The sequence below is a fragment of the Brachyistius frenatus genome, unplaced genomic scaffold (assembly GCF_029030835.1).
Source record: "Brachyistius frenatus isolate BFR_SWC_R1_liver_20210118 unplaced genomic scaffold, ASM2903083v1 Contig_1, whole genome shotgun sequence".
Classification (NCBI taxonomy): Eukaryota; Metazoa; Chordata; class Actinopteri; family Embiotocidae; genus Brachyistius; species Brachyistius frenatus.
This window is the reverse complement of record NW_027210600.1, coordinates 11,411,180-11,433,036: the sequence shown is the minus strand read 5'-3', so window position 1 is coordinate 11,433,036 and position 21,857 is coordinate 11,411,180. Positions and strand designations below refer to the sequence as shown.

At 43.5% G+C, this 21,857-nt stretch overlaps 1 protein-coding gene across 1 annotated transcript in view; it reads left to right on the top strand.

Moving 5' to 3' along the window:
• cbl (Cbl proto-oncogene, E3 ubiquitin protein ligase) overlaps window positions 1-20,759 on the top strand; it is a 33,591-nt gene extending 12,832 nt beyond the window's left edge. Inside the window, exons 3-16 of the mRNA XM_069690245.1 lie at window positions 4,057-4,203; window positions 4,858-5,014; window positions 7,242-7,363; window positions 8,654-8,791; window positions 9,525-9,612; window positions 10,457-10,588; window positions 10,754-10,972; window positions 11,735-11,866; window positions 12,594-13,007; window positions 13,742-13,830; window positions 14,016-14,270; window positions 14,375-14,463; window positions 14,785-15,036; window positions 16,750-20,759. Coding sequence (XP_069546346.1) covers window positions 4,057-4,203; window positions 4,858-5,014; window positions 7,242-7,363; window positions 8,654-8,791; window positions 9,525-9,612; window positions 10,457-10,588; window positions 10,754-10,972; window positions 11,735-11,866; window positions 12,594-13,007; window positions 13,742-13,830; window positions 14,016-14,270; window positions 14,375-14,463; window positions 14,785-15,036; window positions 16,750-17,039 — 2,524 coding nt within the window. The 3' untranslated portion in view covers window positions 17,040-20,759. The remainder of the gene's footprint in view (window positions 1-4,056; window positions 4,204-4,857; window positions 5,015-7,241; window positions 7,364-8,653; window positions 8,792-9,524; window positions 9,613-10,456; window positions 10,589-10,753; window positions 10,973-11,734; window positions 11,867-12,593; window positions 13,008-13,741; window positions 13,831-14,015; window positions 14,271-14,374; window positions 14,464-14,784; window positions 15,037-16,749) is intronic.
• The last annotated feature ends 1,098 nt before the right edge of the window (window positions 20,760-21,857 follow it).

The following is a 21,857-nucleotide window of genomic DNA, read 5'->3' as shown; positions in this document are numbered from 1 at the left end:
GCTCTCTTTCTGTGAGGCTGACCCTTGCTGGCCGTGCTGCGGTGTATTAGCGCAGTGCGGCGCTGGCTGGCTAGCTGCGCTACTTTATCACAGCCAGCAGGAAACGGGAAGGGAACAGCCAGCTGCAAGGTCAGAGGTCACTCTATAGCATGAGGGGGATGCAGGACAAAAACCTAGTGTTCAGGAAAAAGGTTTGGCTTCTTTCCGCGGTCATGTTGGAGAGGGACAGTGAGCTGCTACGCTGTAAAAAAAAAAAATTAATTAATTAAAAAAACGCACTGTAGACGTATGACAATCCAGAGTAGGTCAGCAAACCACTCGGTGTGGTTGTAGCGCACCGACTTTGCATTGTCACTGTTGGCACAGCAGCTTAAGTAGCCGTAACAGTTGTAGGGGTAGGCTATTGAAGTGTTGGCTCCTTTCCAGTACACACACAGCACAGAGCTGCTATTATAGGATGGAGGACAAGGACGCAGGGGGGCCGAAAGAAGCTAAAACAGATATCAGTTTGTCCTGTTTCAGACGAGTTTAGATTTGAACCTGCATCTCAAGTGTTTTTACAGACAAATATTCAGCCTGCTTTTGGTAGTACTGTCTACATCATCCAGCTGAGCAGCAGCTGAAAGATGTGTGCTTTGCTCTTGTATCTATACATTAAAGCATACAGCTCGGGGTAAACAAAATTGTTTTGTTTATTCAAAGAAAAAAGAAGAAGAAAAAAAACACTTGAATGCAACTTAACCTCAGTTTATGTTGCCATGCTTGCAAAGAATACCTGTCTGCCTGTCTCTGTATGTGTATATATTTTTTTTCTTCAAAGGGGGATTATCTGAACTGGGTGGGATTGGTTGCTTGTAGTTTCCACATACTGGTGGTTGCCCATAAAAATGTTCAGACTCGATCGCCCTCCGGTCTGAAGAATTTTAACCTCTTTAGATAACAGAATTTCACTGCATATCGTGGGACTTAAATTGTCATCCTCAAACACATCATTAGCAATTGCTGGTGAATTAGGAATGAAAATAGATTGTGGCTTTGAAGAGATGCATTTATAATCTGGAAGTGTTAAGCAGCCCCCATGAATGTTTCAAGTTCAGAGATGAGAGGAGCAGATAAATAGATTCATAAGACGGCGCACTAACCTAGATGTGGAAATGCAAGCTGTGAGTGAAGGGAGATTAAATTCCACACAAACTTTAGAGGGAGAGGGAAATTGTCTTCATATGATTATGCTGTAGATGAAAGTAGAGCAGGAGGTGGGCTGTTAAAAGCCCAGAGTAGAAAACGGGAAAAGGGTTGACGGAGGAATGGGTGAGGCAGCAGCTCTGGGGCTCAGTAGGGCAGCGCGGCTGGAAAGCAGAAGAAAACGGAGGACGACCTCCGGCTGAGATGATAGCTGCTGAAGAAAAACGCGCAGAAATGCAGTGTCACAGACGCCTGCCTCTCCAGAGATGCCACTGGAAGGGAAAGACGTTCTCGACTACGGCTGCATGAGCTCTTCAGGGAAATGCTGAGAGTAGTCGAAGGCTTCGTTTGCCACATTGCATCACTGATGAGGGAAGCCCTGACTTCAAAGACAACAACAGTCGCTGCACCAGCTTCAAGTCTTTGTAGATTTTAGATGCCCGGAGCAGTTCAAAAGATTAGACCTCCGACTACAAGAGTGTTCGGTGTTTGAGGATCATTTACTACCGAGAGGGTGTCAATTTATTGCTTTTATTTATTTTATTTTTTTTCTCTCTCTCTCTCTTTTTTTCCCAGTTTGCGAGCGTTGCATTTTCTCTTTCAGACTCTCGTCTGCTCCCTCTGAGCTAAAACCTTCTTCCTACAAGCACTGGTCTACTTTGGCAGGGTCTCAACATACACTAATCTTATTCATCCATCTTCAGTCACTGTCCTCCTTCCTCATTCACTCTTTCCACTCCCACCTCCCTCCACTCATAGGGTGTGTACTGTAGTGTGGGGCAGCTGCAGTGTAGCCACGCTTTCACTGCTGTCTCTCTCGTGAATGTCAATTCACCCTCCCCGACGGCCGGGCACAATCTCCCTCTGTGCTGCCTCATAAATCATGGCTTTCTCAGCACAACACTTCTAATGCTGTGATGGGGTTCAGGGGTATGGTGACATTGTAAGGATTCATTTTCTCATGTCTTGGTCTCCTTTTCTTTCCTTTATCCCACCCGTCTCACTTTTGTCCTCCTCAGTTATATTCTTCTCCTCCTCATCATCTTCATTTTGTAATTTCCTCTCCGACTCTTCAATCGTTTCCTCTCCTCCGCCCTCCTTGACCATCCCTTGTGATTGGAGTGACAGCTGTATTGTAGGATGTCCTAGCCTCGTCGTCTCAGTCCCTCAGTGAGCGCTTATGCGTGTCTGCGAGCATTGCTGTGTTCACTCCCTGAACCTCTGACTGTTTTTGTATCATGGAGGCAGCTAAGGACAATTCTCAGTAGTAGGAAAGAGCCAGCAGAAACCCAGCCTTCAATAAAATGTCTTTACTTCCACCCTGAAGTCTCGTTCGTTAGCTGCCGTCCGTGTTTTAGAAACAATAACAGGTTATTCTTATGGAAGTGTGTAGTCGACATTTCTTTTCTTTTTTTTTCTTCTTCTTTTTTTTAAAGATGACATTTAGCCGCTTTGCGTGTGTTATAACCAAATTAAGTCGCCACTGACTTTGACTTGTGTAAAACAAGTACAAACAAATCTATTGTGACGGACAAGCTTGTCGCACTTCTTTTCTTCCCAGAAGTTGACAGGTAGTATAAAATAACAATCTTGTGACATCGTCCTTTAAGAATAAGTATATCACCGGGAAACATCGTAAATATGGTCAATGACCGGCTTGGGTCAACCGTTCAGACCATGAGGTAGCGGACAGCCTGACGTTGTCATATTGATCAGCTCAATATAGTTGGTGGAGAAGAGGCCAAACTGAACACGCAGCTTGAACATGCTCTTAAAGCTACCAAAGTGATGTGTCTCTGAGAACGGTCATCCATCCTGACACCTAAAAGGAGGTACTGTTCTTCATCTCCTTTGACTGGAACAGATGAAGAAACAAGCTGACAAACAAACGTGGAAAGATGGAAAGGAGTCAGAAATTATGCAGGGGAAAAAAAAAAAAAGATATGCGAGGGTTTCATGTTTAACTCGAGTCTTCATTTCTTATTTGCCGATGTGTTCCTTGTGCGCTTTTAGCATTGATGCGAGGGGAAAATGTGGGTGTGTTAATTGGCAAATGAACGATTTTCAGATTTGGAAGTCAAAGGATCTCAGTCACCGCTGCACTATTTTGAGATATCAAAATTCATATAACACATGTGTGTGCAAGGATTTTTTTTTTTTTTTTTTCAGTTTGACTTATGCATCAACTGACAGTCAGCCAGTCACATCGCATTACTGCATTTTTTTAAACATTTTTTTTAAACATTTTTTTACAGTGCCACAGATGGTTGAGCCAACAACGAGGTTAATATTGATAGTCGACTGAGGAAACTGCATGTTTGGTGTGCATTTGAACATTGAAAATATTTACGTACTACTTCTGTTTCACATTGTTTTTGTCAGCATATTATCTCCAAGATAATGATAATGTCGCTCTTCACTGGAATTATGTAAACCGTGTCAGTTGAACTCATTATATTGTCACTCTGGATTTGAACGGCTCATCGGCACTAACTCAACGTCTTCTTCAGTGCTGAAAACTACTTTTTGCAACACAATAAAACAACAATTTTATTTTTATGCGTATGTATTCAGTGACACTTTTCCAAACCCCACAGATATGCATTTTTCTATTTGTTCTTTATTTTCTGCAAAATGCTAACCTCAGTTGGTATTGGGAAAAAAAAAATGACCATTGACACACCCAGTCAGTGATGACGCAGTACAATCTGTGCTGTCGGATTCAAATCAACGCGTATAATGCTGCTGAATGAGTAATGTTCCTGCGTCCTTCTCTCTCGAAGCTGTTGCGGGTCCTGATGATTGTAACAGCCATGCTATGATAAAGCTGTGAAACCTCACACTCTGCTCTCTGTTCTTGACGTTCGACAGGAGGAATCTCACCAAGCTGTCGTTGATCTTCAGCCACATGCTGGCTGAGCTGAAGGCCATCTTCCCCAACGGTCTGTTTCAGGGTGACAACTTCCGCATCACGAAAGCAGACGCTGCAGAGTTCTGGAGGCGCGCCTTCGGGGACAAGTAAGCCCAACTACGTGTTAGTTTTTACGCATTAGATTCTCTCCGTTACCACCGTGGTTCCAGACTGGCATCCTGGGTTAACGTTGTGAGAAAATAAACGGGTGGCGTCTTGGAACAATGTTTTTAGTGTCCTTGCTCTTCCTTCAAAGAACCACATTTAGTAAATACCCTCTCTGGAATTTTGTTGTTGTTGTTGTTGATTAAGAAGATCGGCCATCTTTTGGGATATATTTTGTATTTGGCAACTGTTCAACTAAGTGCCTTGAAAATTGTCCGTTTGCATACCTTGTAGCTGTGTCTTCAAAAGATCACACCAGGTTTGCATTTCGTAATAAAATAGCTCGCAAACAGTATTTCCTATTTATCACACATGACGCATTATAATCTTACCTATACGGTAGAAATGTTGTTCATATCTGTATTTAGTGGTTGTAGTGGTGTATTAGATGCAGACACAAGTGAATTATCTGGTCATGATGTACTCAGGAAGCATATCACGGACCAAAATCAAAACTGTCACTGCAGGGAATATGCAGCGCTGCATGCCGGCTACTTTTAACAGTCATTATTTATGAGATTTGAGATTTTGAGGCTTCATTTCAGTTTTTTTAGGGGGATGTCGTCATCTGCTCGGTTCTGTTTTGTGTGTTACAGAACGATTGTGCCTTGGAAGGTGTTCCGTCAGTCTCTCCACGAGTTTCATCCCATCAGCTCCGGGCTGGAGGCCATGGCTCTCAAGTCCACCATAGACCTCACCTGCAACGACTACATCTCAGTGTTTGAGTTTGACATCTTCACCAGGCTCTTCCAGGTACACACACACACACACACACACACACACACACACACACACACACACACACACACACACACACACACACACACACACACACACACACACACACACACACACACACACACACACACACACACACACACACACACACACACACACACACATTCTGCACTTTTTTTTTCTTTGTGTGGTCATTTCCTTGAGATCAAATAAGAGAAGAAAGGTGCAAAGGCAGAGAGATGGAAAACGTCTGTTCGACCTGGTGTAGGAAACAAATTTCATTTGAGCAGCAAATGATTAACTAGTGTCTTTTTTTTTCTTCTTTTTTTTTTTACCAACTCTATTAACTTGTTAGCTGTTGACTTATTTACACTGTCAGAAGGGACTGAAGGTCTGCTCGGCCCGCTCAGTACAGCTACTGTGTTTTGTACTATTTATTAGGCATAGGGAGGTCTGTGTGTGCTTGAGAGCTGCACTTAAATCTTTCTCAAGGACAGTCATTATATGTGCTCGCCTGAGGTTGTACTTTCTTACTTCTGTTTTGGAATTTGTGGAATAATTTCTTACACAGAAACTCTCTCTACTGCGCATGTAATTTAAAGTTGTAGAGCATTAGTACCTTCTTAATACGAGTTATATTTTGCCAAATCCTGATTTAACTTTGTAATTGCTCGACCACAGTGGAGCACAGTACTTATATGACGGGTTTTCTGAAGAGCCAAAGGGGCTGAAAGCAACCCACCATTTATATTTTGCAGTCGTCTACACAGTGCAGCAGGCAACAGCTCATTTGTTTTCGGAGTGTTTTAGTGCATATCTATGGTGTGCAGGTGCTGCAGGGTACTTCAGTAGTCTAGAATGAAGCTGCAGGAGAAAGCAGGGCAGATAAAAGGGAAGAAGTAAGGGAGGGCAAAGGGCGTGTTTACCAACAATAACCTCCCGAGCTTATCTATATTATTTATGGGAAGCCTTTTGTGTCAGCATTGTAATTAACATTGTATCAAATGAAAACCATTACTAAAATGAACTCACCGCAGTTTAATTTGTATTATCTTAAACCTCTTGCATCATATCTTGTATGTCGAAGCATGCAGTGTTTATTCCCTGAGTGGCATTATCCCTGGCTACTTGTGTGCATGCCACCAATGGACTTAATGAAGCCTGAACAGATTACAGATGTTTTCTACAACACTCCCTCTCACAAAAATGTCCTCAGACTTGAAGAGGAAGTGATGCTGTGGCCATTTTAAGCCCTGTCCTTGATATGCAGTAGACTGGGGGGTTTGTGCGGCCCTTTCATTACAATAAGAGCCCCTCAACTGTCTCATTTCACGCAGTATCTGAAGGCAGAATGATGTTTAGTGAATATAATAAAGCAGTGTATGTATGGGAAAGTTTTCCTGCTCTTCTCCGTTAAGTGTAGGCACAGCTGGTTTTGGGCGATATAGAAATGACAGTAAGAGGTTACTAGACAATACATGAACAGTAAATGGATACGACTGAGGTTGTACCACACTTTTTTATTTACCTCCCCAGGTAGTCTGTGATGACATTACAACGAAGTGTACAGGAGACGTCCAACCACGCATCAGTAGAAACAGTTTCAACCTGTCATTTCCTGTTTGAAAAAACTAAAGAACCAGCATCAGATTTTAATTTGGCCTAATATGGTGAAGCCAGAAGGAGGCGGGCCGAGTTCCTTTTGATACTTTTGCTTCTCATTTTCAGTGTTTTATTCATTGATTTTGCTTCCTTCCATACACCAGACAGACTCCTTATGGCAATTGCAAAACCACCTACTCACTACTGCACTCAGCGTGCTATGGAGTAGTATATGAATTCATTTATTTATATTTACTTTACCCCTTATTGGAAGTCTTGCTGGTTTAAAAAGAAAGCAACATGAACACCTGACTTGCCTTCTTTACATGCATTATGTGATGCAGTCTTCTTTTGTCCATTTAACCTTCCTCATTCTCTGGCTACAGATGGTAAACAAAGAGCTGCCTGCTGTTTTAAGGAATGCAAATTTGTTGAAACCTTCTTCTTACATTTCCAGACTTAGGTTGGACCTGCCAATGTAAATCACACTGATTCAGTAAACAGTCGTTTGAACGTCATCCATGATGCAGTACATTTCCCCCATTGCTATTCTCATACAGCTCTTGCTGCGTCCAATCCATTCACTCCCACATCATATGACTCACTCTCTGTCCATCTGTGTGTGTGTGTGTGTGCGCAGCCTTGGTCATCCTTGTTGCGAAACTGGAACAGCTTGGCAGTTACTCACCCGGGGTACATGGCCTTCCTCACCTACGACGAGGTCAAAGCTCGGCTGCAGAAGTTCATTCACAAGCCTGGCAGGTGAGACGCAATGATACAGAATCTCATATACATACAAACATTCACACAGATGCACACCTTTGTAATACAGCATGTTGTTGCCAGGACACAAGGTGTTTCTTGCAGTGACTGCTGCGATATAGGCATAATTGCACATTTCTAAATGCAGTGATTATCTGAATGTGCCCTGCCATTATAATGACCTCTCATTGACTCTAAATAACTTGGTATTCTATCATCAGCACACGTCTGAGCAGTGAGCAACACTTTAATGTCCATCACTAGAGATCGACGAGAGACATCTCGTTATCGTGATCATGTGTTTCTGTGGGAAACAGCATGATTGCAGGTTTACTGTAGCTTTGAGGAATTATTTTTGCCAACCGAGAGACTCTCTCTCTCTCTCTCTCTCTCTCTCTCTCTCTCTCTCTCTCTCTCTCTCTCTCTCTCTCTCGCTCTCTTGTGTGAGTGTGTGTGAGAGAGTGTGAGAGAGAGAGTGTGTGTGTGTGTGTGTGTGTGTGTGTGAGAGAGAGAGCGTGTGTGTGTGGCTTGTGGGCAAAGGATCCAGGGCAGCATGGCACTGGTACCTTGCATCAATGGCCTGATTGTACGCTGAAAGCTGATGTCACTCTTTCGGCCAGGCCTGTGTAGAGCCACGTTGACATCTGAGCTGGTCGATGTGAGAGCAGCATTTTGACACTTTAAATTACAGCTCGCTGTCAGGAAACTTGTGAAGGCACTACAGGCTGAGCAGCCCTTCCACTTCTGTCCTAAACAACAAGGACATCACCATGACCGCTTTATTACTCAGTCCTGTCAAGTGATGAGGAAATCCTAATTTGTGCATTTGTATCATCTAGTATCAATTTATGCAATGCTGTTGTTTTGTGAACCTTTATTAGACACGTACCAGTGGTCCCCAGCTTGTCCTGAATGCTTCAGCCAGAGTACCAACACAGACCGGTTTCTTTGCAAGAGTAGTCGATACCTTCCAGGGCTGAATTTTTTTAGTTCAGTCATCTCCTGATACAAATTTGTCAACTTGTACATTGAAACAACAGAGTAGATGCTGGAGTGAGTGAGCCTGCCAGATTCAAGCAGCCTCCCTGTCCCACCTATATGTTTTCACTGCTGTTTTAAAAGGTTGTGCGCACTTGAAGATGTCGTGTTCACATTTTGAAGAGACTGTTTGGATTCTCTAATATTGGTTATTTTTTCTTTCTTTCTTTTTTTTTTTTTTCTAAGTGTAACCAAGTTTGACCCTTTGACACAATGTCATCACATCTTGTTTCTCATCTCTCTTTACGTCAGTTACATCTTCCGACTGAGCTGTACACGACTGGGCCAGTGGGCCATCGGCTATGTGACTGCAGATGGAAATATCCTCCAGACCATTCCCCACAATAAACCCCTCTTCCAAGCCCTCATAGATGGTTTCAGGGAAGGATTGTAAGTCAGCTGGTATTTTGTGTGGCACACTCAAATCTGTCATTTTCCCTTCTCTCTCTCTCCGACTGTGTGGTGGTTTTCATTTGACTCCATTTTACACGCAGAGCTTCTCTTTTTCCGTTATTTCTTCTTTTCTTCCCTCCTCTTCTACAACGCCTGCCTCCCTGTGTAAACAGTGTAAACTATGCAGCCCTGTTTGTATCCCACGATTGAATTCGCCTTTCACCCTCAAACCAATTCAGTCATGTCATTTTGCTTGTTCCCATTATTCCAGTGTTATCATAACCAGAATAGAACTGTTGGTTTCTACTGTGCACCTCAGTCGGTGGTTTAGCCGGCTGCCATGAAACTCATCTTTTTATGCCAGCGTCGATTCCTTTGTTTAATGAAAGCTTTGGTTGGCCTGTCCCAACCTGCAATCAAACGCTGATTTCAGCTGGGAAAGCCTATAAAGTATATCGCCTGTATCTATGAAACCTTTATCAAATTGTAATTACAGTGTTTGACCCATTTGTAAAAGACTCGCGTACTACACATGCTTCAACCCGTACTGAATGAATGGACTGAACAGATGTTTTCATTACCGCAGCCTGTTAGGCATACATGCAGTATAATCATGCTTACTAATAATGATGATCACTTTTAAATTCAAATGCCCCATCTGAATACCCAAGGATGCTTTAATTAGACTTCTATGCGTGCCTTCTAATTTCATGTGCCTCTGCATCTCCAGCTATTTATTCCCTGATGGCCGGACTCAAAACCCTGACCTGACTGGACTGTGTGAGCCTTCGCCTCAAGACCACATCAAAGTCACGCAGGTTGGGGCAGTGAGCTTCTCCAGACTGTGTCCTCAGCCTTTTAATATCTTATACATTCTTGTTGCTGTTTTTTTTGTTTGGCCGAGTTTTTAAAGCTTAGATACTTAAAAACCTAAAAACAATGATGTGACGGTGTAATTCAGGACCTGATAAAAAAAAAAAACCCTCATAGGAACTCAGTTAGTCAAGGTGGCTGACTAACCAAAAGACTTTATGTTTTCCTATGTGTCTGTTTAATAAGCACAGTTCTGATAAACAGGATGACATATATTTGTCTGTCATGTATAGCAGGAAATGCACTGAAGTGGCAGCGCACAAGAATTTCCATTAGTATCATTTCATGCATGACTTTGTGACAGAGGTATACTTCAATGACAATATTTTAAAAAGGATGTTTTGTCTTTAATCTTGTCTTATTTTCTTTTAAGATTGAAACAGTTAACTTCATTTAAACACTTATGTGCCATTAGTAAGATGTCACAGTGTGTTGAACACGACTGTAGGCGTTAATAAACATAAATAATGTAGTTCAGAATTTTAGATTTTTATAGTTAAAAGCAAACCAGTCGTGTGTAATTACAGTAAATCGAATCGATACTGTCGTCACACTGAAGGACACGACATCAGTGAGGAAGATACATAACGGAGTGATTTGAGGGTTTTTTTGTTCGTTTTGCTCGAGCACAAGACTGAAAGTAAAAAAAAATACGCCCCCGCGTTTTTAAACTACCGCTCCAGATCCTCCTAGACTCTTTTCATAATGGTCTCGGGTGGTGTTGCTGCTGTATGATTTTACTCTCTTGCCATGTCCCCCCCCCCCCCCCCCACACCCCCACCCTCTCAGGAGCAATATGAGCTGTACTGCGAGATGGGCTCCACTTTCCAGCTTTGTAAGATCTGCGCCGAGAACGACAAGGACGTGAAGATTGAGCCCTGCGGTCATCTCATGTGCACCTCCTGTCTCACTGCCTGGCAGGTACGAGAGGGGGCGGATGGACGGGGTTTGCGTGGGTTGGCCAAGTGTCATAACTCGTACCCGTTGAGAGGAGAACTGTCTGTTGAAGTGCTCTCCCCTGCAGACATATAAAACCCGCTTTCATCTCGGCATGCTATGACATGTGTGTCCCTGCCCGTGTTACAGGAGTCAGAGGGCCAGGGAACGGGGTGTCCCTTCTGCCGCTGTGAGATTAAGGGCACGGAGCCTATCGTTGTGGACCCTTTTGACCCCAAGGACAACAGCGGAGGCTCCTGCAGGGGCACATTCGGGGCAGAGGGGGCGCCGTCGCCCAGCTACGACGACGACGACGACGACAGACTTGAAGACCCCCACCTCATGATGAGCAAACTTGCCTGTTCAAAGGTAAGATTGTGGAAAGACCTTAACTTAATTTCACCCGAAGTTATTTCGGTTCGCTCGAAGTTTCCAGTCATGGCAGTGGGCAAGCTGCTTTGCTATAATCCATTTATGAAACGTTGAGGGACTTAACACCCTGGGTTCACCTCATGGGCTCCCGCTGTCCTCTTATCTTCTGTTTTTCTGAGACCCATCTCCGTGTAGATGAAACACTCCCTCCGTTGCCCTTTTCACTTTTTGTGAGCTTCAAGCTCTCATCTCGTATCTGAAGTCTTTCATCTCTATCTTTCATAGTGCCAAGGTAGCAGCTTTTTTTCGTGCCCCTTGGTATTTGAGATGTGGGGCATTCACCTTTGTTACATCTTTTATGTGCCTCTGAAAATCTCTGCATTAATCTGTTTATGGGTGAATACCTGAGATCACACACTTTGAAGTCGTCCCTTGTATATCTTTGGCTTTGATTGCTGCTCTGGCCTCTTTGACCATTTCTTTCAATGGGCTTGTGTACTTGTGTTTGTTTCGTCTGTGTTTTTGTGTTGGAACACCTCGAGGCTTGGATGTTTGTTTTTACTCATGAAGCTGCACCTCTGCCATCAGATGGTGCGGTCAAATTTAAACACAAATTTTCGAAATTTCAGTATACAAACAGCAGCAGAGATTTATGGAGTTTTGTAAGATGGGAAGTTGAATTTAGACGAAAACCTGATTTGTGTTCAAGTAATGCCGATCAGATGTGACAAGTGTTTGGCTCTTTTGTATGTGATCCAGGTGGAGCGCCCCTCGTCACCTTTGTCCATGCCTCCTCAGTCCTCCCTCCCCCCTGTGCCGCCCAGACTAGACCTGTTACCGCACAGACCTCCAAACCCCCCTGGAGCCTCCAGCCCCGGGGTCACCAGTAAGGTAACTGAAAGACAACCAACGCCTTGCTCAGAGAAGGGAGGACATTAAAAACAAAAGTTTGCTCATGGTGTTTACATGTTTGACAGTCCAGCAGCATTCTCAGCATGTGGTCTGATCATCAATGGGTGTGTCATTGCCTGTAGGACAACAGGAAATAGTGCTGTCGTAGGAAAATGAGGGGACTTTGTTCTTTCTTCTTGCGTAGATTCATTTTACAAATAATTTTTTACTTCAAGACAGAAAAGCCATTTCCGTTTTTGTTACCTTTAGCCAAACTACTTGGATATTCTGGTCTGCAGCTGGTTCACAGCTTGACTTGTATGGTGCAACCGCAGAGTCAAAGCAGATGGTGTAACGCAGGTCTGATTGAAATTATGATTACTCATGTTACCATAATAATACAAGTGAGGTGTTGAAATGAAATTGGTGCATTTTCTATTCTGAACATTACACATTTTATAGCTGAATCTATCCCTCAAACATCCGTATAGCCACATAATTCTGCTTGGATAAAAATAAATGGAAACGGAAGACAGACAGCTTAAATTGTCTGCAGATGATGACCAACATTTTCCTTTCATCTATGTATACTGTTGATTATGATGACAAATGCATACACAGTGCTTTTCTTGTAAATGGATCATTTCCTGCACAGTTTCCTTTTGGTTCACATCAATATTGTATGTGATCTAAATGAGCTCCCTCCATCTCTGTTTCTCCCCTGCAGGCAGCATCTCACCACAAAGACAAGCCTCTTCCTCTTCCCCCAGCACTGCGAGATCTCCCCCCTCCTCCTCCTCCCGACCGCCCCCACACAGCCGGGACGGCCCCCGAGGGGCGGCTTCAGCGGCGGCCCTTACCTTGCACTCCCGGGGAGCCTGCTCGAGATAAGATGCCCCCAACACCCCCAAACCGAATGGAGTGGAACTCCAGGCCTGTTCCCAAGGCCCCCATCTCCTCTTCCTCGTCCTCCTCCGCATCTTCCTCATCCACCCAAGTCTCCGGTCTGGGGGGGGACATTCGAGCAGGTGTCAGGGAACTCTCCAACCGACACTCCCTTCCCTTGGCGCTGCCCTCCGCTCTGGACACCCGCTCAGACTCGCAGAAGAACAACAGCTCCCTCAGTCTGGACCACCAGCTGGTCAGAGCAAGCAGAAAACACAACACACTAATGTCCTTTTTGGTTCATTGACTACACTTCCAAGCGCACACAGCATTTAAGTTGGTTTGCAAACAAGACTTAAATAATCTGGGATACTGTTTACATGGGTTCCAGCAAGTGTTGTTTTTTTTTTTTTATCAGGACGTTCCTGACGGCTCAGTAAACAGTCACAATTTGATCACACGTACAGCCGGGCAAGGTTTTAAGGTGGTTTGTAAAATCCACCTTAAAACCATATCGATCATCTTTGTGTCTGTATTAGAAAAATATGCCTATTCATTTTCTTGTTGAGAGTTAGATAGTAGAATATATCAGCCGTGAGCCTAGTTTAGCATAATGGCGGAAAACTGGAGGAAACTGATATCCAACAGTAAGAACAACTGCCTATGAGCGCCTCTAAAACTCACTAATTAATTCATTATCTCATTGATTTTTATTCAAAAGTGAAGTGTAAAATGTAAAGATCATGAGACAACAGAGACCACCAGGAAGACAAGTCTACTCCATAAGCTCCCTGTAATGTGCTTTAGGAAACAGCCAGCCTCGCTGTTCCCCCAATATCCGTTAACCATTTGCTGGCACCCGCTTCAACTTCCTGCAAGATACTAAAAGCTATATTTTAATGTGATTTGTATTACGTTTCGAGATTTTTGTTGTAAAAATATTCTTTACTTTTCAGTGTCTTAAGACGTTGGCCTCTGCTTCTTTTCCAGAATTTTGCCGCAGTTGCTGGTCAAGATTATGACAACCCCAAAGTGAAACCCTCAGCCTCAGCCAGCGCCATTTATGCAATGGCGAACAGGTAATAACATCAGAGGAGTGGAACATATCATCTTCTAACTACGGACATTTTTGCAATCATTAATCCATACACTATGTAGTTAAGTAGCTTCGTTTCCTCTCAAAGCACTTCTCGTGTTCGTGTTTTGCAAATGCATATTAACAGTTCTGCTGTAAAAATTCTCGGATTGCTTGTTTGGCCCTCAGACCGTCTCCAGCCTCGAGGCCAGCGACTGGAGAGGAGGCACGTGACAGCGAGGAGGAGTCGGAGTACATGATCCCCTCCTCTCGTCCCGTCCTGCCCCCCATCACAGGACCGCCCGTAGGGGAGAGCCCACCAGTCCCACGGGCCCCACAGCCTCAGCTCCTTCCAGCACCCCAGACTCAGAACCAGACCCAGAACCAGACCCAGATCCAGACCCAGAACCAGAACCAAAACCAGACCTCAACTCTTCAGTCACGGTATTCAAACCTCCAACACATGAAGAGAAAAGCTTGATGATGGTGTTTGGTTAGTTATTGGAGGGTTGTGTCTGTTCATTTATTGTTGTTGTTTGTTGTTGCAGGCTGTTGCTGGCAGAACTGGAGGATGGACCTCAAATGTATGAAGCCATGTACAACATCCAGGGCAGGTCACAGCAAGCCAGAGATTCAGGTATTTTAACCCTCTAACCTTGTTTACAAACCTGGCCAGGAAGGCTGAGGACATTTTAGAGAGGCATGAATCAAACCCTGAAATTAGGAGTCTCTCTGAATTTTTCTGAATGTTGGTTTTACTCTTAAAACATGATCTCGCCATCTGGAAAAAAAAAATACATCTTCTCACAGAGCTGGCATGAACGTGAATATACGTGTGATGACAGTTGTGAGTCATCTAAAGCTGTTTTGGAGGATATAAATAAGTGAAACCGAGTACGTTGGTTAGCTGCCTGTTCGCCACTCTGTAGTGCTAACACATTGTTCTTCATCCTTCCAGACTATTCAGAGTTGCCCCCTCAGCCATTGACCAACGGTCCCAGAGACCACGCAGCCGAGGAGAGAGAAGATGAGGAGAATGGTTACGACTTCCCGAAACCCCGGCTGCCGATGCCTCCGGCCCGGCGGACCCTTTCAGAAATGGGAGGGTCTCTGTCCTCTTCTTCTTCCTCTTCCTCATCCTCTTCATGCTCATCATCCACAGCGGCTTTCAACCGCTTTTCTCTAGATTCGGATGCTGGAGCTGCAGCACGTAAGTGTGCTTGTTCTTACGGACTAACGGGTCGCTTTTAAACTGGAATAGAACTTTTTTTTTTGTGTGTGTTCCTTTAAGTAGCTTGTTCATTCACTAAATTACCGCTCAATGATTTGGCTGCACAGGCCCGTCCTGTTTTTGAACACGTTGTTTTGTGGCATTTATAGCTGAAGCTTAACCAATGTAATGGCAAAAATGATGTTTACCATTTTTTTCTATTGTGGATTAATTATTAACAAACTATTTGACCTTTGTGGCATTTGACCTGCATTATACCTCAAGTAACTTTGTTCTTGTGATGTGTCTGGGTGGTGCTAAAGATGAGGATAAAGCATCACTCTGGTTAGAAGGATGACATGAAAATGAATCTCAATGGCAGGATAGCATCAGCCTGAGGAATACTCCTGAGATTTGAGTCGACTAACACTTTACAATACGGCCTTCTGTTAGGAGATTTGACATTTAAAAGTTCAACTGTTACATCGACAGTATCTGTTTGGCAAAAATGGAAAAGTGTGTCTCTTTCATGAAATCCGTTGGATGTGCCAGTTTCCGAACATCAGCCTCTTTTGTTCAGGTCCTTCCTGTCCACTAATCAATTTGAAATTGCTGATGAATCATTATCTTGACGTAATACAAAAGTTGTGACCCAGAGCGCAGCCCGAGAAGTCAAACTAAAGCACTTTGCTTCTTTCTGGTACGCGGCCAAACATAATACAGATTCTCCTAAAGCTCTCTGAAGTTAATATTAAAGTCACATTTGGACTTTGATGGATCGCCTTGAATTGACTGCTGCACATCCAGTATGTGCATAGTGTGCAAAGGAGGGTGAAGACTAATAATTATAGAGAGCAGTTCAGCAACATCAGTGACCTTAAAACCAGGGAAACAGTAAGTGATGCCTCCAGGACGGTGGACACACCTTTTGTGGGTAGACCTACTGTATCATCAGAATCTCATGCCGACCGCTGAGACGTCCTCCGTGACAGACCGCTGGGTGGCGTGGAGGTTTGACTGCGGCTAAAGAAGCATTAGTGGCCCGAGGTGACATGTCACACTGTAGAAGAATTCAGACCACAGAGAGCCGGTCAGAGAAGGACTCCCAAGACGAGTGGGAGTGTTGTTCAAGAGGGACAGTGGAGGCGAGATGACAAGACAGTTACTGGTTGTGCTAATATGAATCCTTTAAGTGGATATAGACGCAGCGCTAAAAGTTTTGTTTTTTAGCTTCAAGAGACAAACTTAAATTCCAGTAATCTCCTCATCTATGTAGCGAGTTGACATTTACCCCTGATGGTGATTGCCAAGTGTCTGAGTGTTCCAACTGAAGACCTCAATCTTTGTATCTGAGGGCCAATTAAATGGCTCTGGGACGAGCCGACAAGCTTTCAGACTATAATTGGACTCTTTGTGAGTGCTTTATTAAATGCCACTGCACTGGAAAGGTCAAATAAGATCACATATATATATATATAGTAAGATAAAAGCACATGGCTTACCTCAGGCCCAATTACCACGATAAAGATCTTCTTGAATATCGGATCAAAATTATTTCCAGTCAAGTAAAATCATCAGCACGTCGTCCTGTGCTAACTATTGAAGTATTTAAATCGAATTTATGTTTCTTGTGATTTAAACACCAAACAGTAGAGCGAGTTCCAGACACTTTGATTTTAAAAGCGTGCCCGCTCACTCTTCCTGTGTCCTCAGCCTTCTCCGAGCCGGCGGAAGCACCAGAGAGACCTCCAAAGCCCCTGCCCAGACGGATGAACTCCGAGCGTCGGCCCAGCCCGGTCCCACCCGTTTCTACTCCACCGAGTAGCGGGGCAACAGGGGGAGACCCTCAAATCAGTAGCGAGATCGAGCATCTCATGAGTCAGGGATACTCTTACCAGGACATCCAGAAAGCACTGATGATTGCACAGAACAATATTGAAATGGCCAAGAATATCCTGCGCGAGTTTGTCTCTATTCCCTCCACCGCGCATATTCTTACATAGCACATCCTCGTGGCCTCTCTCTCGTGTTTGCTCTCTCGCCCCAGCTTGGCCCAGCCTGGTTTGGTTTAGGTTGGCACAGACCGGCCCAAAACCCGAAGCCCATAGCCTGCAGCACTACCTCCGGTGCTGGCTGACGCCCCACGCCCCTGTGGATTTTTAACTGGCTGTTACTCCAGCGAGCTCACAGTATCTCTGGGACTCTGCGGCCCCCGTGCACTCCATGCGCTTTCAACAGTGTCTGGCCTTCTTTTAAACTCCTACAGCAGGCCTCTTCATCTTCAAGAACATTTCCGCTGGACTGACTGACTGATCGCGCGTGGAGCCGTGAAGGGACGACACATGACGCGAGACTTCCGTGGGAATCCTGGGACGGACAGATTCTTCTCTTTCACGTCGAAGCCTCTTGCTGAAAATGTAACCAACACCTCACAGATCAAACTAAAAATGTATGTCTATATGAAAATTTAATATATGAGTAAATATATATTAAATCTGTGTAATATATACAGTACGTGCATATATAGTATGTGAAAAGGATTTCCGCTTTGAGGGTTGCTGTTGGTACAAGCGATATGGGTAGACGGGGATCAGATTACTCTGTCAGCATGAGGGAGGTGAGACTGCGCAGAAGTACGTGAGGAAGAGTCAGGGTGTCTTCCTCACCAGGATGTGTTGGTGAGCAGCAGCAGCTTGAAAAACATGCAGCGGAGCTTATTCATTATGAATTCAGTCTGTTTATGGCCTTTGATTAACGTTTGCTTTGGTACTTTTTTTTTTTTTTTTTTTTTTATAGAAAAACATGCTTGTTTTGTCGTGTTGTATTTTTTCAAAGTAGCATGACGATGGTTTCAGGCCTGGACTTGTTTCTGGCAGTGTGTGTGTTTGTGTACGTGAGCATGCGTGTGTGTGTGTGTGTGTGTGTGTGTGTGTCTGCCAGACCTACTCCTCATTGCCTGCTCTTAAATAAACCCCCTGTTCCCGAACAACATGAATGTGGAATTACAGTCGGTGTACTCGGACTACTGCTCGAGGTCCTGAGGCAGAGCCTGGTGCAGCTGTAGAGCCTGGCAGTGAGATTATTAGAGGACGTACTAATGTTGACGACCCGGCAGTACCAGACAGGCTGGTGTTGTGTGATCCGTGGCGGCCGAAACGTTTTCGTTCTGTCTTTGTCGAACTCCGTGGGCTAGCTGGTTCCTGTCTCCAGTTCAGTCCGGTGTTATGAAACAAACAAAACAACAACAACAAAAAAAGTCATTGATTTACTTTGGTAATATATTATTGTAATATGATCATAAATATTGTTATTATAATTAATTCAGAAGTGCTTCACTGCTGCTACTATTGTTAGTGCTAAACAATTAAGCCTTAAATGTACATTTGTGAATATTGTGTTTAACCGTCATCCTGGTTCTTTAAAGTGACAGTATCCTCTTTCTCCAGTCCGTAATGTAGCATACTTGAAATCACATGCAGCTTGTGAGCCCGCAGCCCTCTCAAGCTGCCGACTCGTCAGTGTTTTAAACATTATTTTATATTCTACATACATATATTCTAAGTAGGTGGACTTTGTATAGCAGCAGTAATTAAGCAAACAAAATGCTTTGGGTATGGAAACCAGCCATTTTGTAATGGATTCAGGCTTCTCTTTCACATCAGTTCCTTTTCTTTGCGGGAGTTTGACCCCTCTGAAAGGGAGTGATTGCTGAGGCTTTTTGAATAGTAGGCTCATGGGTTTGCTAGCCCACCCCCAAGTCTACATTAAAAAAAAAAAAAAAAAAAAATCAGTGTTTGGGCCAACTGTAAGAACTAACTCAGGAATAATGTTTGTCTAAACAAGTGGCGTTCACCCTGGCTGTCAGAAACCGGAGGAGACTCATTTGGCTTCGACAGCAGCTCGCCTGTCAGCTGTCTGTTCATCCAGGTGACATGTAGCCAAAAGTATCCGATTAATGAAGTCACACAAGTAGCCTATTTTCTTTTTGTCACATAACTTGCACATTTTTTTTTTTTTTTTTTTTGGTATTATTTCCAGTGTTCATGAGACTAGAGACAGCAGCTTTGTTTCCAGGTACTATGAATGATTCAGTTCAATTCATGCAAGGAGCTTTTAGGTACACTGACCTGAACCTCTCCCAGCATATGAAGAATGTCTTTTCTTGGGAGCGTGTCAATCACGTCAATAGCTAATTGGCCCTTGCTTGTTCTGGGTAATGCTGTGTGTTGACCGGAAGCTATCGCCACGCTGTCCGGCCATCCTCTAGTTCTTTTGTTCTTTCTGTTCCTAGTTGCCTTGAGAAACTTCTTGAATGATAAGGTAATGGACGGGGAAGTCCCCAATCCTCAATACTGTACCGATGTTTTGTCGACGTTTCAAGGACAGCGCGTCATTGTCATGTGTTATTGACCTTTTTATTTTTGTTTTGTTTTGTTTTTGCACAGTATACCAGTTTGTGCTTTGATACTGTCACTCTAAAGAAAAGCAAATTGTATAAAGTTGGTGATATGAAAAGGAAAAAAAAAAATGGCTGTTTTCTTTCATTTTGCATTCCTGTACATGTATTTTGTTCCAAAGGTTTTGTTTACTTCATGTGAATAACTCTGTGAGCAGTGCCATGTGTTTTAGAAAAAGGCCCCGTTTTGGAAGAGTTTGGAGGTAATGACCTGAACCTGTTGATCTCTGAAGGCGAGATCGTGCGGTATTGCTTGCGTTGATCTGTCCTCTCTGCCTCTCCAGCCGCATCAGGCCTGGAGTGCTCAGCTGTGAAAGGCCTCGGCTTCCTTCTGTTCGCCTCTCCCAGATCAGTGCTAGCAGAGACGCTTGATGCATTTACCAGCCCCTCCCATTACTCTCAGCCCCTCTGTTGGGGGTATTTAAATTTTCTGCCAGAAGAGGGAGCCGTCGTCCCACGTAGCCCTGTTGCTTCTCATCAGTAAAAGGCATTCATTACATTTTTTGATGGTTTTTAAAGCTCATATCACTTTGGAAGTATGCACATTGCTGTTAATAAAATGATAAGCAAAAGCCACCACAGGTCTCTTCTCTGCACATTTGTCTTGTAAACACTTAAAAAAAAAAAAAAAACATGAAATGCACAGGGAGAGCCAATTAGCAACATTTTAGAAACTTAAACTTTTTAAAGCATAAACAATGTGATATGTAACACTGAAAACAAATATTACAAATGGTTATTTGTTTTGATCATGCAGGAGTGACCAATAAGAGAAAGTTAAGATGATTAGAAACTCAAAGCAGGAGGCAGTGAGAAGGGACAGATACAAAAACAAGTGAGCTTGACGATACAACACTAGATGCACGGCAAACCGAGACTTCTGCAAAACCTGCAGCGTCTTGAGGACTTAAAGTGGTCTGAAGTGCAGACCGATTCAATACTTCGGGGATAATTCTGCTTCATTTTTTGTAGCTGATCCCCTTGCCTCTTGCATTGTGATGCATTTGGTAATTGTATTAAAAACCAAAATGTGATTGAATGCCCGACCAGTAGATCAAATCACCATCATATAAAACTCTTATGTAACCTGATAAACTCGTCTACTGTTTACAGAAGGGGCTGCTAAAGATGTTCCTTCGCCTCTGCAGGAGTGAGAAAATAACAAAATGCTTCAGTTGTATGTTATAACAGGGCTATTTATTTACAGGCCTGTAATTGCCATGAATTTCCCTGTTTTATAAAATGAGCAATTTACAACCCCGTTTCCCCCCAAAAAAGTTGGGATGCTGCATAAAATGTGAATACAGAACGATGTGATGATTTGAAAATCATGTTAACCCATATTTAATTCAAAATAGACCAAAGACGTATCGAATGTTAAAACTGAGAAATGTTTGTGTATTTTGGAAAATATGTGGTCATTTTAAATGTGATGCCAGCAACCTGTTTCGAAAACAGTTCAGGGTCTCCTTTGTCGTATTTTGTGTTTCATTCATTTTTGTGTCACTACGGAGCCATGCTGTTGTGATACACGCGGAATGTGATTTGGCATCGTTTTGCTGAAATGATCAAGGCCTTCCCTGAAAGAGACGTTGTCTGGATGGCAGCGTATGTTGCTCTAAAACCTGAATATGTCATTCAGCAAAAATCCCCAGATGTCAAGCTACCCATGCCACGTGCACTAATGCACCCTCATATCACAGATGCTGGCTTTTGAACTGTGCACTGATAGAAATCTGGGTGGTCCCTCTCCTCTTTAGCCCACAGAATGGGGGTCCATAATTTCCAAAGAGAATCTCAAATTTTAAATGGTCAGACCACAGGACAGTTTTCCACTTCACCTCAGTCCATCTTAAATGATCTCGGGTCCAGAGAAGGCGGCGGTGTTTCTGGATCATATTTATAAATGGTTTCTTCTTTTCATTGTAGAGTTTTAACCTGCGTTTCTGGATGCAGCAAATTAAGTGTGTTCACAGACAATGGTGTCGGTGTGTGTTCCTGAGCCCATGCAATGATTTCCACTCCAGAACTGTGTCTGTTTTTAATGCGGTGCTGCCTGAGGGCCCGAATAACATGGCCATCTAATATTGTTTTTCTTCCTTTCTGTCCTTCCGTACAGAGATTTCTCTGAATCTTTCGATAATATTACCGTAGATGACGCAATCCACAAATTCTTGGCAATTTTACATTGAGGAACGTTATTCTTAGATTGTTGCACTATTTCCCAACCCGATCTTTCAGGGAGTGACGAGCCTCTCACCATCTTCACTGCTGAGAGACTCTGCTTGATGCTCTTTTTATACTCAATCATGTTACTGATCTGCTGTCAATTAACTTAATTAGTTGCGAGATGTTTGAGCAGGTT